Source organism: Hibiscus syriacus, unplaced genomic scaffold (assembly GCF_006381635.1).
Source record: "Hibiscus syriacus cultivar Baekdansim isolate YM2019G1 unplaced genomic scaffold, ASM638163v2 tig00005465_pilon, whole genome shotgun sequence".
Taxonomy (NCBI): domain Eukaryota; kingdom Viridiplantae; phylum Streptophyta; class Magnoliopsida; order Malvales; family Malvaceae; genus Hibiscus; species Hibiscus syriacus.
In genome coordinates, this window is record NW_024062059.1 from 419,379 (window position 1) to 435,333 (window position 15,955).

The 15,955-nt window shown below is 35.7% G+C and overlaps 2 protein-coding genes and 1 pseudogene across 3 annotated transcripts; all 3 read right to left on the minus strand.

The window, feature by feature from the left end:
* Positions 1 to 1,053: 1,053 nt before the first annotated feature.
* LOC120199738 (beta-1,6-galactosyltransferase GALT31A-like) lies at positions 1,054 to 3,955 on the minus strand. The gene is made up of 11 exons (XM_039200751.1): positions 3,694 to 3,955; positions 3,256 to 3,352; positions 3,109 to 3,170; positions 2,798 to 3,009; positions 2,649 to 2,712; positions 2,498 to 2,570; positions 1,928 to 2,048; positions 1,736 to 1,823; positions 1,541 to 1,666; positions 1,346 to 1,455; positions 1,054 to 1,222 (listed from the first exon to the last, which is right to left on the minus strand). The coding sequence occupies exons 1-11, from the start codon at positions 3,795 to 3,797 to the stop codon at positions 1,074 to 1,076; spliced, it is 1,206 nt and encodes a 401-aa protein (XP_039056682.1). The 5' UTR covers positions 3,798 to 3,955; the 3' UTR covers positions 1,054 to 1,073.
* Positions 3,956 to 5,856: 1,901 nt separating this feature from the next.
* LOC120199676 lies at positions 5,857 to 8,035 on the minus strand (annotated as a pseudogene).
* LOC120199736 lies at positions 7,734 to 11,532 on the minus strand. 2 transcript variants are annotated; one of them, XM_039200749.1, is made up of 5 exons: positions 11,430 to 11,532; positions 10,736 to 11,244; positions 8,748 to 10,453; positions 8,196 to 8,359; positions 7,734 to 8,013 (listed from the first exon to the last, which is right to left on the minus strand). In XM_039200749.1, exons 2-4 carry the CDS (start codon positions 11,220 to 11,222, stop codon positions 8,207 to 8,209), a joined length of 2,346 nt encoding a protein of 781 aa, XP_039056680.1. In that variant the 5' UTR covers positions 11,223 to 11,244; positions 11,430 to 11,532; the 3' UTR covers positions 7,734 to 8,013; positions 8,196 to 8,206. The 2 variants fall into 2 exon arrangements, with proteins under 2 accessions (XP_039056680.1, XP_039056679.1); XM_039200748.1 differs by having other exon boundaries at positions 7,736 to 8,013; positions 8,196 to 8,365.
* Positions 11,533 to 15,955: the final 4,423 nt, after the last annotated feature.

A 15,955-nucleotide genomic window follows, 5' to 3' on the forward strand; every position in this document is an offset into this window, starting at 1 on the left:
GGCTTTTAACCTTGTGGTCGTGGGATCGAGTCCCACTGAGTGCAATTCATAACGGAGGTCTTCCACGAAAGCTGCTCTCAACCTGACGTTGGAACAACCTACTACCCTACCTCCCCTTACCACATTACATATGAGAATAGGATCAGCTAATTTTTTTTTTATTTGAGAAAATAAAGTTTGTTACTATAATTTATAATTCCTTTCCATATTAATCCCCTTATATTAGTATTACCATCAAAGTCAAAAAGTACTGCCTTTAAATATTCCATGTCCCCAACAACTGAGTCGCACCTTGCAAATGCCAAATAGCAATTGTGAGGGTTGTCACATTCTGCGTTGATACGGCCTGCAATTCGGGACCCATCGATATGCTGCCTATATGGACTTCCAATTTTCTTTTAAAAGTATCCAATGCATAGATGCAGGACGTTCGCCATCTCTTGGAGCAATTGATAAAATATGTAAATATCAAGGATTAAATGTGTTATTATACCGACTGAAGTCGAAAGTTATCATATCAACGATTATGAGAACTTATAAAAAATGGATGGCTGCTTTAGTTAATGAAATTAAGACCGTAGAATGTGAGAGATATCTGCACAAACAATCTGAAATATGTTTAATATTTTAAAAAGATTATTTTTTAATAGACTTTTCAAATAACTTTCAAAATTAAGTTGAAGTCGAGTTTAATAATTTTAAAAGCGAGTTTTTGAGTCGAGTTGAGCTTAATGATACTCGAGCTCCACTCATCTCATTTACAACCCTAATCATGATGTAACCATACATGAACTATGAACAATCTGCGGCATACACCGTCTTCTAACAACCCTTCAGATTGATCAATAAGCTTTCACTACCTGCTCATGTCAAACATCGTTAAGCTACATCAAAACTTCAAAAGTAACACTTCCTCAGTTCCTCTGTTCTACGAACAACCCGATATTGGACCGCAACTCGACGACAGTTGGTAGAACATTGTTGCAAAAAACGGGGCAAACGGTGTTTGTTTGACGCAAAGCATAGATGGAACATTCAAAAGAATCTTACTAACCAGGTTAGTCAATAAGGTTTCAGAAGCTTGTATGCCAGATTGCTTCATCGCCCTCCCCGCACCGCTGATGCACCTCCTTCATTCTCTCCACGGACTTGCAAATGCCGCTGCAGCTCCAATCGAATGATGCACCACACGGATTCCCTGCTTGAGCATTCCATTCGCAATCTATCAAACAAATTTAATCATTGTCATGAAAAGATCATTTCCATACACTCTCATTGGCAGGAGACAAACAAGACTAGAGATTAAAACCCAGCACGCTGCTACGGAGATTCAACTCTATCTCACCCAGGAGAGTTCCACAACAGAGGCTTCGTTCATCAATATGCTCAACATCAAGACCAATAAACCAGGAACCTAAAGACACGTCTTCGTTTGCATATCTATGAAGTACGTGCCTACAAAGAAAATAAACATATAGTAAAAGATATCATGAAAGAAAATAGCATATAGAAACGATAGTACCGAAAAAAGAGGATTTACCGATTGACGGATATGTACTTGGCCAAGTCCCTGGAAACTGCATATAATTGTCCAGTGGCATGCCTAAAGTACTTGTTTCCCTCCTCGCCAAATTTCCAAAATTCTGGCTCATGGTATTTGACCCCTCTGTACACAAACAAGAAATAAGTATGGTGGGGAAAAAATGATCATTGGAAGAAAAAAATTCATCTTTACTTCTGTGCTAGAACAGGCCCAGACTTCATGCAACCCATATAGACACGTGGTTTCGATCTGTGACGGGCCAATGTGGAACCCACCATACCTGTAGAATAATCCATATCAATATAGTAACCCTGATAGGCTGATACAGGTATGTTCACGAGGAAGAAATTAAGGTGTTGTAAAACTGAAAGCCGGATCACTAACCCAGATTTACGTGTACATCGTCGTCGACTTTAATATAGAAGTCCGCATCCCACTTAGCAACAACTGTGGAGAAGTATATTTGGGTTTTCGATGATAACTCATGGTAACCTTCTATGTGATTCTGCAAAAAAAAAAAAAAGTGAGACAGAGCTCTAGTTTCAAACTACGAAATCCTGTTTCAATGGTCAAACCATAATGTAACTATCTAAACAATCTTACTAAGAGTGCTCATCTTTTTCAAGATAATCTTTCTAGAACTGCTTCAAATATTTTATAAGACAAGAACAAGGAAAAGCACACAGAAGCCTTAAAACATGGGTCGGGCGTGAAATGAGACTAGAGACGAGGTACCGGTGACTACTTAAGCCGGCTATATTTTCACCCCAAACTACTCGAGGAACTAGATTAACTTTTCTCCTCCATTTGACCAAGCTTAGAACCGTAATCTAGTTATACAAATGCATCTTTAAAATTATAAATATTGAGCTATTCTCTTTGCCGTGCATTGCACACCAAAAACAGAGAAGATAATTCATGAACTTGGTCCAAGGAAAGTAAGCACGGGCATACCAGGCGCAAAAAATCCTTGTGCTGCTCTTCTTCAGCATCAATGGCACGATCCAAAACACCGCCTGGGGTTGCACTGAGAACCACAAATACATCTTTAATCCAAATACCATAATGTTAAAGCTAAATGCTCCAAACTTTCAATTAAATTTACCTGTGACCTATGACAAATCGCATTACAATTCCCTTCTCTTTCTCCAACCTCTTTAATCCTTCCCCTGAGAACAATAAACATTAAAGAATAAATAATCAACTAGATCCAAGAGAATGTCCAGTAGAATGCCAAAAAGTACTGAATAAAACCTTGAGGCATCCAAGTTTCCCTGACCGAGTCCCTCCGTCTCCTACTGCTGAATGCTGTTATAATTCCCATAACAAAGAAAAGTTTCGGGCGTTCCTTCAAGTTTTCGATTCCTGATTTTGTAACCATTGGAGATCCTTCACCACTATCCGTTTTGCCGGCTCTAGCAGCAGCTAGCTGAACCTCCAATGAGGAGATTGTTTTGTCTAATGTCCTGAAAGTATTTATCATGTGGAACCCTCAAAGTTCTACACAAAATTTAGACATTTAAGGGTAACTTTGGGCAGAATCATCCAGCAAGACAGAAGCTTACATAATTACATCATGAGTTTCGGAAACTCGCCAAAGAATATTACCTTCCTGGACTGAAGTATCCTGTTGTATGTAATATACACAAACTCATCAAGATTCTTGGTATTCAGGGTAGCTTATGACAATTTTATACCCTTAAAAAACTTGCCTTATCGCAATTAACTAAGGGGTGAACTTCTTTTCTCTGATGTTTTTGTACAGAAGAAGCCTCATCAATTTTGACTAGATCGGAATCAGTCCAAAATCTGTAAAAACATAAAAAACCATGCACCATTAGTAATGAACCTTTCACTGTAGACTGAACTAAAGAGACAAATCCTTTTAAGAAACAACAGCATTAAATCGAGAAACCTAAGAGCCAAATCTATTCATATAGAGTCATTTTGCTGAATAATTCTGCATCAAATTAACAAGGTCCTTCCAAATAAACATACAGTAACAAGATGTAAGGAAAATGAAACACTAGCCAAAGCTTCAAAATTTTCAAAACCCCCACATTGAAAACAGAAAATACTTGCGATTTGTTCATCCAAAACAAGATCTTGATCATCCAAAGTCCACTCGGGTAAAATGGAGCAAAAAGAACCTGTTGACAACAAGTACACCCAATAAGAAGCTAGCAATGCAAAAGAAAGAAACCCATCTGGTGGAAACTCCATTGCCGGGCCTTTGTGTTCTGCTCAAACCCATTGCCAAAATCCGAAAGAGCTTCAGCCTTAAGGAAGCTTCCTTTTTTCCTTTTTCCGCCCCTTTTCTTTCCTCTCACAACTTTTTCAGTGTCAGAGAGAAGAACACATCAAGAGAGAAAGGGAAATGCTTAACAGCAACAGGCTTTAAGAACAAAATAATTCCTGGAACTGAACATTAATCTGATTAATTCTAATCGATTTACATTGTACACTTTACTACTATGAGTCTCTAAATAGGATTTTTTGTATACAGTTTTGAGATTTTAATCCTTCATTCCTACATATATTTTAATTGATAATTATTTGTAGATTAATTAGTTAATTTAAATTAAATACTATAGATACATATTAAATAATAATTCTTCCAACCTAATTTTTTTTATCTATAGTTAGGGGTGAGCGTTCGATCGAGTTGAGTCAAAAAATTTCCAGTTATTCGAGTTAACGAGTCTTATTTCATAATTCGGAGTTGACTAGAGATTTTTTTCGAGTCGAGTCAAAATTTTAAGTTTCTATTTAAATTTAATTATAAATATTTACAATATTATGACATTATTTGATTCAAATTTAAAGTGTATTTTATAACCATATACAATACATATATATTTTTTCATATGTGATTTACATATATCATACAAATCGAGAGACTCGATTCAAACTTTGACTCAAACTTAAAAATTAATCTACAAATTACTAAACATTTTGAGTTATTTGAGTTGTGTTTTACAACTCGATTAGAAATTGAATTTTTTCGAGTCGAAAAAATTGATTTTTTGAGTCGAGTTTTGCTCACCCCTATCTATTACAATTCAAATTCTTACCTTCAAATTTTTATTTAATTTTTAATAACAAATTTATTCTTATAATAGTTCTTCTTTATATGGGTAAATAATGCAAATGGTCTTCTGATCATAGGGTAATGTTTTATTAAGTTCCTCGATCATTAAAAGTTACAAGATGATCCTTCGACTATGGAATGTTGCTTTGTTGAGTCACTCGACTATTAAAAGTTACAAGATCATTTGACTATTTATTATGTTCTAGACTCGTTCCTTTCCGTTAAAAAAATGATAATTGTTTAAATTGGACATTAACATCATGATTGAGATATGATAGTCATTTGAGATTTTAGAATCAAATTTTATCATATCACAGTCAACAAGTTAACGTTCGTCTTAGAATATCGTCTTTTTTTAACAGGAAAAGACGAGTTTGGAACATAATGAATAGTCGGGTGATCATTTTGTAACTTTTAACAGTCTGGTGACTCAACAAAACAACATTCTATAGTCGAATGACCATTTTATAAGTTTTAGTAATCGAAGGACTTAATAAAACAGTACCCTATAATCGGGGATCATTTATGTTTTTTACCGTATATTTTGATAAACATTTTTAAATCCATATAACATTTTAATTTTCTTTGTATATTATTGGGACATTGGTCATTCAATATAATAAGTCCCGCAAGCTAAACTAATTGACATGGTCATATTAGAATTTAGGGGCTCGATACGGTTGTTTGTCTCTACTCCATTATTTTAATCATTATATTTATTTGATTGATGCAATAACTTTTCAACATGGAAAACGACTACCAATATTTTGGGTTTTATCTCAACAAGCAATCAACAAAGAAAAAAAATTAACTACTTCAAGTTTGGGCAAATTTTATTATTAGTCATCGAACTATGTGTAAATTATAGATTTGGTCCAAGTGTTCTTCCATTTATTGATATGGCCACAGGGTCTAAAGCCTTCAGCGAAGGACTTGACCATTTCAATGCTGATGCATATCACTTGAACCAGTTTACATATCATTGGCAAGAACCAGCAAGAAACGATAACAATTTATTCACAATTCATTGCTTCATGCATATCATATCGAAATTCTCCGATCTCACATGTTTTTGTAGAACTCCATGACCGAAAAACCGAAGATGCAACATGCCACTCGAAAAGCCTGCTTCCTTTGCCAAGCTCTCGTATTCCTTTTCTGTCCTGTCCTTTGCGCCTTCATTCATGCTCAATGTGTACACATCGAACTGATACACGCTTTTATATGAGACGTTGGCGTCGGGGATTACCGTCTGCACCGCGATCACTTTCCCACCGGCCGGTAATGCTTCGTAACAATTCTTGAGTAACTACTGCAATTTTTTTCGTTCAAAGAACTGGTGTTAGTCATTAGTCAATACTTCCTTGGACAGATAAAAGAGATTGTATCAAGGCCTAACCTTGATGAAAATGGCGTTGCCTTTCCGTACGGTCTCGAAAGCATCTCCGGTAACATTCTCGATTCCTACAACACAAACATATAGAACAAATTAACAACTATACAGTTTTAGCAGATAACACATCAATGGTGGTGAGCTTGTATGAATATCATACCAGGGTAGGAAGGTGACTTGTCAATTATGTGGCAGATCAAAGTTAATACCCTTGATGGAAGGGTACTTGGAAACAATACTGTGGAGAATAAAACCGTTGCCGCTGCCGACATCGACCAACGAATTCAAGCCGTCGAAGCCCCGGTAGCTTTTCAACATCTCTTCCACGAACAACTTGTTGTACTCGATCATGGCGACCTTGAAGACGTCTCCGAACCTCGTATCGTTGCGGAGATACTCGTTGATATTCATTCCATGTGTATTTGTAAATGGATTCTCCCCTTGTAGGACTGATCTTTCAGCTGGTACCAGGAATGTAGAGTGACCTCGTCCTGATATAAGCCTAACAAGGGAGACAAAGAACTTCCACTTGGGCTTCTAATGAATTATTTGGCAGCAGGTGCCAAACCATAAAGCCTGTATGATCGAGGCGGAAGTTGGGAAGCAATCTGGGAAGAAGACAGCAGCGCACCAGGTCCGGCACTCTGTACGATCTCGAACACGCCGAGTTTAATAGCCACTTTCGACGCCATGGACAACACCGAGGAGCTAATCAGTTGCATAGCGTGATGCTGGGCTTCTCTGTCTTCTTCATCGGTCCAGGTTCTTGATTGTTGGTTTTCTTTAAAACTCAGTCGTTCTTGTCGTGAATTTGAAGATATTCTCTAAGACTCTGACTGGATTTAACACCTTCGTGCGTCTGCTTTCAGTTTAAATATTTGCCTCACAGCGAAGATTCAACCTTGGCTGTTTTGATTCGAGTAACTTGACCATTTAAGATCAATATCTTCCGTGAAGAAATGATGAAATTTCAATGTCAACTTGTCAATTCAAAGCCACGTTCTGGGTGGCTGCTAAACGGTTCTTAAGGAGTTCCACCTGTACGGTCTTGGTAATTCGTCTAGACAGTCTTCAATCATGACTTGTCGCCGATGAATCTTCAAATTTATTGATTTTAAAATGAATAAATGTTTTACTTTCACATTTTTAGATGAGATTTTATTTCTAAAATTTATTTCATATTCTATACGTTAATAGGATAAATTAAAATTGTAAATGAGACGAGACATGTCACAATTATTTAAGTTTGATTCTGTCAAAATTCGATTAATATTCAAATCAATTGACTCAACTCGAGCTCAATTTTAGTTCTTAATATGTTGAAATGAATTCTTTAATATTCGACTTGAAAAACTCGTGAGTTATATTATTAAAATAACATATTTTTTTAAATGCAATGGATTTATGTATTTAAATGCAATAGATTTATGTACTTAAAGTTTTTGTGAGTTCAAACTTCAACCGAGCTAAGTTCAAGAATATTTCGAGTTAAGTTTTTTCAAGCTTGAATCAAGTTTCAACTTTTTATTTCAATTTCGAATCAAGTTTGACAATTGTATGTTGCAGCTCTGAAACATACAATTGTCAAACATGCAATAAAAGCTGACAACAATAGATGATGAAGGTTGCTTAAGTTGCAGCTCTGAAACGCCAGAAATAATGGGTTCCAACAACATTCTTTCAGCAGTCATTGGCTTAGGGTCAAAACCCACCAGGTAAGAATACTTTTTAGATGCAATGGGTCAATTGCGATTAGAACACCCAGTTTACTATTTGTACAAAGAATCAAGATCTTAAGTATGTTACAAAAGTTGCACGGATTTAGGTACAGTCTTGAGGTTCTTTCCTTATGCTTCATTAGCTAACTTTTCTGGTTCACATACAACTTAAGATTTGGCGGCTTTACCTTTTTAAGGTTATTGAACTCAGTCTGGTTGCTCGCAGATATTGAACCTTTCAAGTCCGTGACAGCAGCTTGAACACATCCTGCATGTACCACTTTCGCCATTATATTTATCACCTATGTACAAGATGTACTCCTTCCACCAGCACTTTGAAAGGTTAGCTAAAAGCATATAGGCCTCAGAATACACCAGGGTGGAGATGTGAAAGTAAAATAAGTAGTGTTGAAAGGGAAAACATTTCAGGGTTGAGGTAAGGGAAATAACCTTTATTTTGATCAGCACTTATCTGGCTCCGGTTTCATGTGTAAGCCATGTTCTTGATAATATAAAGCTGTTTTAGCCTCGAGCCATAGTTTCCTATAAAATAAGGCTTCTGGTGGCATTTCATGCTCTGTCGAATGAACTACTTTTGGGTCCTTCCGGGTGACCTGAATCTTGTATGAAGAATAGAAACATTCAGCAACTTTCCAATTAATTGGAATGAATTCAGTAACGAATTATGAGCTCATTGATCTTCATGTAACTTTAATCGCCATTGCTTTGATAAAAGAGAATAACATCATACTACTTAACATAAGTGCACAGATGTCTCATGCATTCTGTTGATGTAATACAACTTCCATAATTACATTGTTAAAGTCATAAGAAGAGACTGTTTATATGTCCTGTAATAGCAAACAACTATTTCATACAGAGGCAGCAAGGGGATCTATTACACACACTAAACAGATGCAATCAGGTTGGAATTATTATCATAGAAACATAAAACCAATACATGTAAGACCGAGAAGTTGAAAAAGATATTAAGTACCATACCTTATGGTTATCAGCTACTTGCCTCTTACCATGTAAAGTGCACATGTGACATGGTCCGGACCTTACAGCTCTTTCACCAGCCTGATTTCCGATGACAACATAAAGTTTATTGATTATATTCAGAACTTTATCATATTCATGCTCACTCATTGAACCTAAAGCAAATGAATAATTCTGCAGAAGCAACTCTGATAAATATTGGATTGTATTAATCAGTAAGTTAGCATCAAGTTTGGGAGGTGTAGACTTGAGTGGCTCTAGAAATCTTTCAGTTAAATCTGAAGAAACACCAACTCCAGTGGAATGTAAATTCAGGGCAATTTCTGTTGCAGGGAATAAGATGCTAGAATTTTTCCCAGTATGTGCAATGTCTATAACACCGTCCAACACATTATATCTTGCATCGGCAATACCCTCCATGCCACCAGCAAAATTTTCAAGCCGACTTTCAGGGGAAACATACTCTTCCCCAAGATATGGCTCGAGACGACAAGAATTGACCGCTGAATTTCTAAATGACTCGTAAGGAGTGCCATACTCCTCTCTTGAGTCACAGACATCAGAAGACCAAAGTATTCCTATATCATTGATTTCTTCGGAGGGACATGTGCCCTCTTTATCAGAACCCCTTGATCCTTCTTCCCTTGACGAACAAATAACAGCTAAAGCCCCAACATTCTCAATATAGGAAAAGCCATCTCCATGACATTTCTTCTGATGGTAATCAACTTTTTGTTTAGAATTTCCAGGAATAAACACAGGTGCTAGAGGATTCAAACTGTTACGAGCCACTTTTTCATTCTTAGAATGTTCTAATTTCAGACACACCGACTCTCTGGATGAAGATTGACCATTACAATCTTCCGAATTGACAGGGACTGAATCTCTAAGTGAAGATTTATAAACCTGGGTTCCTTTCCAGCAAGGTGAATCTACATCAGAATCATCACTGTTGGTAGACCATTTATCATCAGGTATACCGGCTTTCACACCATGTTGTTCTACACTCAAGTCTCCATGATCAGTGGGACAAGCAATTTGAAGCTTGGATTTTGCCATAATGCAAGGGATTTTAGTCTCATTGTGGACAGGTTCAACAAGTTCTATCTTTTCACCTTTTTTTGTTAGGATTAGGTCTTGGCAAGCCACCTTGTCTAGAGGACTCCGCACTATATGACTACCAAACATGCCAGGTACAACATTCCCAGAATAGGAATCCATGTTGCTAACTGTATAAGTGCCACCATAAGGCACATTCTCTAATGGAACAGGATTAACAATTGTAGCATTGTAACTAGCACCTGATGGTTTGAAAGTTTGAGCTGAACAAGATATACACTTTGGCTCAGATGAAACCAGAGTTTCAGGTGCACAAGAAGCAAGATGTGGAAAGCAAATCTTGTTGTTAATAATAGCTGAATCACAATGACTCAAAGTCGGTAATGGCACTGAGTATGACAGTTTACTTTGGTTATCTTGAGGTCTTGGAGAAAAGGGCAAATCTGATGATATCAGAAATGATTTTGTCATACATTTGTTCAACAAATTTACTTCGGAATTAGCCAGTCGAAAAACACAGATTCCAGCATGTAATTTATCCTCATCTACTGGTCTAATTCGATTATCTTTTCCAACGACCACACAGTCTTTTTCATGCAAAACAGAAGGTGTTTTACTAACAAGTTTTGATCCTTCAATAGCAGTACCTGGACAAAACCATTAACAGTTTCAGCCCTAGTTGCATGGTTGCCAGCAAAAGCAAAAACATTTATATTAACCATTAACAGAAGGTGCTTTCTTTTTTTTAAGACAACTTTGCACCTACAAGTAACCTTCATTCCATCCAACAAGAACAAAACCCTGTGGTTCATAATTTATATAAATAATTAACCCTTTAGAAGACCAACTCTTACGTTACTAAATTTGTCACTAATAGCAAATGAATTAGTTTGGTACAAAAACGAAAATCTGTAAGAAATCAAAACTACCTTGCTCAAGCGGGTTATTGCAGGACAAGGAAACACCAGTTGCAATCTGATCGTTTGTGCGAGGAACTTCTCGTAGCCATTGTTGATTTGTAGAAGTTCCCTGAATTTCACTCTCGAGGCCAACCTTGCTTAAGCTTGAGGAAATAGGAGTGAAATTGGTTTGAACTGGAGGATCCTCCGACGGGTGGCTTGTGAAACAAGAATTGAATTCAAAGTCAAGGTCATTAACAAAAGGGAAAGCAGTAATTGCCGTAGAGTCGGACTGATAGGCATAGTAGCCACGGTGACTTTGATCACCCAAATTCAGGTAGGGGAAGGGTTGATCAAGAGTGGAGGTAGACGAAGGGGCAGAGCCAAGTAAAGGGTCAAAAGATTCACGGCGATTGAAAGGGTTACTGATGGTGAATGGACGAGCCAAAGGAGACAAACGAGACGAGGATGATGGGATTGAACACGTTTTAATGGCTTTACTGCCCTCACTCATCATTCTACGCAAAAGGAACCAAAACCTGTTCCAATTTTCAACATTCAAAGACACAAAACGGAGCACAAATCACATACCAATAATAAGTTTCCATGATTGTCCTAGTATCATAACATAATTTTTCCGGTGATAGATGAAAATATATATATAAACACTAAAAGGAATGCATATTGAATGACATGAATTGATGAATTATTTCATATTTCATACCTTGAAAACTGAAGTTTGAAGCTGAAAGACTTCTTCTTCTTCTACTTCTTAAATCGTTAGGTTTTTCGCCGCAGACGTGGAAAGAACATTGGGAGGCTCTCCCCCTTCCATTTGACTCTTATTTGAACACAGCTTCGTTAATAAGTCATTGACCAACTCTACACTAACACGTAGGGTCGCCCCTTGCTCTTTCTCTTATTTATGATTTTACCCCTTTAACTTTCCCACTTTTGTATTTTTACCTTATTAATTTAACTAATTCATAGTAGATTTCCACTGCATAGAATAATATAATAACTTTTAAATTAAATAATTGCGTTTAATTAATTTCTCAAAAGTGAGATAAATATTGCGATTTTATGTAAATAGGAAGAGATGAGGGGTCCAATGTAATTAACACAAAAATGGGGCATATTGCATATTCCAGTACAATAATTGTTGGCTTTCTTGGAAACTGGTAAGGTGAAAGAACCACCGGATCAAACAATAAAGAAGAAAGCAAGAAAGATCCAATTATCAAATCAATCAATCAATTTTTATTTAGTATATTACTTTTAATATATACATTTTTATATAAATGGATGAATAAATTATTAAATACTTTTTGTCTTAATTATTTTAGTTAATTGTTTTTGTAGGGAAATGCGTAAATATTGTTAAATAAATAAATTATATATCGGAGGGGATTAATTCTTTCTAATTATTGGTATAAGATAATTTATACTAATCTATTTATACGAATAGACGTACAACATAACAAAGTCCACGTGATACACGCCTTTAGTAAATGTGTAAGAACCCTCAAACAATCCAACAGTTCAATCTGTTCCCCTACCTTCTCCATGAAGTAAACCCACATGGCCACTTTATATATAATTATAGCATCTTCAGCTCTTGTTTTCTCTTCTATTTTTTTTTATTGTTTCTGGCCAAAGAGAAGAGATTAAATTAATAAAAGTTTATTTGGACTAAAACGGAATTACAAAATATATGGATGACTAAATACAAAATTTATCCTTTATTTGATAATGATCTCGTTTCTATTTGCATGTTCGCTTATAAATTCATTGTTCTTTAACTTGATTTTTTTTTGTCAATATCGAGGGTAATAAAACTGTTTGGCCCAGTATCGAGGTGATGAGTTTGGTTTAATATATTATTTTAATGATTCCAATTTAATAGTTTTATGTGAATTATTATTTTAATATATTTAGCGAGATTCGTCATTTTGATGTGATTAGTATCTTAATAAATTATTTTTTAAAATTATATTTAAAAAAAATTATCATGTCGAGGTGATGAGTTTTCTCCGAATTTCAAAAAATTAGCTGTCTAGAGTTGTTGCGCAACAGATTACAATGGTCACTTTAAATTGTCACAATGAAACTTGTCACCTCGAGATGACGATTTTTATCATATATAATTTTAAAAATTGTATTAATTAAATAAAAAATCTTATAAAACATAATAATTTTATTACAAAAAATAATATAAGAGTTATTACAAACTAATACATACATAATAAAAATTAGGGTAAAGTATAGTAATGGTCAATGAATTTTTTTAAAACTTTCATTTAGGTCTCCCAACTTTTAAAATTTACAATACAATCCTCCAACATTTAGTCATTTGTAATATGGTCCTTGACGTTACACTGCCGTTAGTACATTTGCAATATGATCACTGAAATTTTCAGGTGCTTGCATTTAGGTCCCTCAACTTTTAAAACTTGTAACACAATCCTTAATTCATTCTAAACCTAAATTCCTTTTCAGTCTCGAATTTCCTTTTTCGCTTCTCTCTTCTCATTTTCAGCGCAACTTTTCAGCCGTTGATGCAATGAAAATTCTAATCTAACTTTAAATTATATGGAGGTGTTGACTTGAATAACGATTCATTCAGAGAAGGCATGACTAAGGGACTATCGGGACCATCAACGATTCAATGTGTAATGTTAGATACAAGTAATGTCAGGTGAAGAATAGATGTTCGATGAAATGCTTGTGAGAAAAAAATGGGGTTAGAAATCCAGAGTTGAAAATACTACTAAGATGAACTAAGTATCATTGTTGAAAGTCACCAACAAAGCTGAAATTATAGCTTTAGAAGACAATTCTGCATGCACACAACTAGAAAGACATCATGACAGGGTAGTATATTTGGAGCAGTTACTTGACCCTGTCATGATGCCTTTCGAGTTACGAAAGAGAGTGAGAGGTGAATGCGTTGTTTGGGATTTCATTCTATTTCAACAATGATACTTAGTTCATCTTAGTAGTATTTGTCAACTCTGCATTTCTAACCCCATTTTTTTCTCACAAGAATTTCATCGAACATCTATGCTTCACCTAAGATGACATGTATCTAACATTACACCTTGAATCGTTGATGGTCCCGATAGTACCTTGGTCGGGTCTTCTCTCAATTGACCCTTATTCAAGTCAACACCTCCACATAATTCAAAGTAAGATTAGAATTTCCCATGCATCTCCGACTGAAAAGTTACGCTGGAAATGAAAAGAAAGAAGCGAAAAAGGAAATTTGAGATCGAAAAAGAATTTGGGGTTTAGAATGAATTGAGGACTATGTTGCAAGTTTTAAAAGTTGGGGGACCTAAATGTAAGCGCCTGAAAAGTTTATTAACCATATTGCAAACGTACTAACGGCAGTGTAACATCGAGGACCATATTGCAAAACGGACTAAATATTGGAGGATTGTATTGCAAGTTTTAAAAGTTGGGGGCCTAAATGAAAACTTTAGAAAAGTTCAGTGACCATTACTATACTTTACCCTAAAAATTATTTACATTTTCGTAGTTCTTGACGATACTGATGAGTAGTCGAATGATATGGCGTGAGACTCGTCGAGTACGTTGGGGTCATTCGCCTTGATCGTCTTTTTCTTCATATTCGCTTGATTCTTGAAGAGGATGTGTATTGAACACACTCTGAGAACCACATTCGAAATACGATAATATGATACTTATGGTATTTGGTGTAACACCCTCAACCCGTACTCGACCCGGATACGATCCAGGATGTCACATTGACTATAAAAAAATAATAAAACATTTGGACTTAAATAACTAAAATATGATAATATACATAGGTTTATACAAAGTTCATCAAAATGCTCAGAGCATACACAACTTAACAGTTTAATTACATGCCAACATTCATTTACATAACAAAATGACCTACTGATTAAGTTGCTTCTGATATGATAATTGCAGGAGTAATGTTGTTCAACCGCTTAATCTGTCTCGTCTACTTTCTCGGATCCTACGTGTGAAACACTCACACGCTAAGTCATCGACTTAGTGAGACAATATAATAATGACAAGAAAATAGAATAAGAATGCCAAAATTAAATGAAGTGCAATGAACATATGCATTTAATCGGTGCAATATCCATAACCATGTTTCCTACACATAGACTTATCACATTAACACTCATAAGTTCATATTAATCAGTTCACTAGCCCATGATACCATACTGAGAACCTAAGGTATGTGAGTACTGTGAGTTTGTGCACTATGATGTCACCACAGCTCGTATAATTGCACCGAAGTGCCACGTAGAATTGCACCGAAGTGCCGCGTAGAATTGCACCGTAGTGCTATGTAGAATTGCACCGTAGTGCTATATAAGATGTCCCTAAGGATCACGTACAAAATTCCTTAAGAATCATATACATATACTAAGGACCAAATATGTGTCTCAAAGGACCTCATACATGTTCCAAAGAATACATATATGTCCCGAAGGACCGCATAGACCCTCTACTCTTGGCATGCCAACTATACCTATAGTTCTCATCTACATAACATGGGCTTTTCTCAATTTACATAATATATCACATAGACATATCCTTTTTCTTGCCTTCATCACATAGCTCATATAACTTCGCATACAATTCATTTAAAACATATTACACAATGCACATAGTATGAATTTCTATTACATTTCATAATATAAAATGAATCATGCATCAATGTATTGAATCTAGACTTATCACAAGTCTAGAACTGGATACACTATTATAATCATGTTATGCATATGCATTCACTTATATTTCTTTGCTTTTCCCTCGATCGATCTTACTGGGCAATTGTTCTAGAACATGTTTAGGCTCTGAATCTACATAAATATACTTTTCAAAAATGATTATCAGATGCCTAAACCTTTTAATTAACTTATAATAGCTTAAACAAATTTAAGGAATTAATGTTTCATTTTTCCTTTAGGGGGTATCGATACTACTAGGGGTATCGGTACCCTCATAACATTCTGTAATTTTTGTTCAAAGGGGTATCGGTACCAATCTGGGGGTATCGGTACCCCTATGACATTATGAAATTTTCTCGTTTGAGAGGGTATCGGTACCTATTGAATGGGTACCGATACCCCTAGCCCATAAATCATGTTTTGAGCTTGAAAATCACTTCATTTTTAGCTCCATACTTCATACTTCACTTCCTTTAATATACCTAACTTTCATACACATACTTAAACTCATTTTTAC

Excerpts from the sequence above, each read along its gene's own strand:
- LOC120199738 (XM_039200751.1), bottom strand. The coding sequence starts at position 3,797 with ATGGGTTTGAGCAGAACACAAAGGCCCGGCAATGGAGTTTCCACCAGA. Across the intron at positions 3,171-3,255 it reads CCTTAGTTAATTGCGATAAG|GATACTTCAGTCCAGGAAGG; the intron begins GCAAGTTTTTTA and ends TACATACAACAG. Across the intron at positions 2,571-2,648 it reads CGATTTGTCATAGGTCACAG|TGCAACCCCAGGCGGTGTTT; the intron begins GTAAATTTAATT and ends TGTGGTTCTCAG.
- LOC120199736 (XM_039200748.1), bottom strand. The coding sequence starts at position 11,222 with ATGATGAGTGAGGGCAGTAAAGCCATTAAAACGTGTTCAATCCCATCA. Across the intron at positions 10,454-10,735 it reads CAATAACCCGCTTGAGCAAG|GTACTGCTATTGAAGGATCA; the intron begins GTAGTTTTGATT and ends GGTTTTGTCCAG. Across the intron at positions 8,366-8,747 it reads AAGTAGCTGATAACCATAAG|ATTCAGGTCACCCGGAAGGA; the intron begins GTATGGTACTTA and ends TCTTCATACAAG.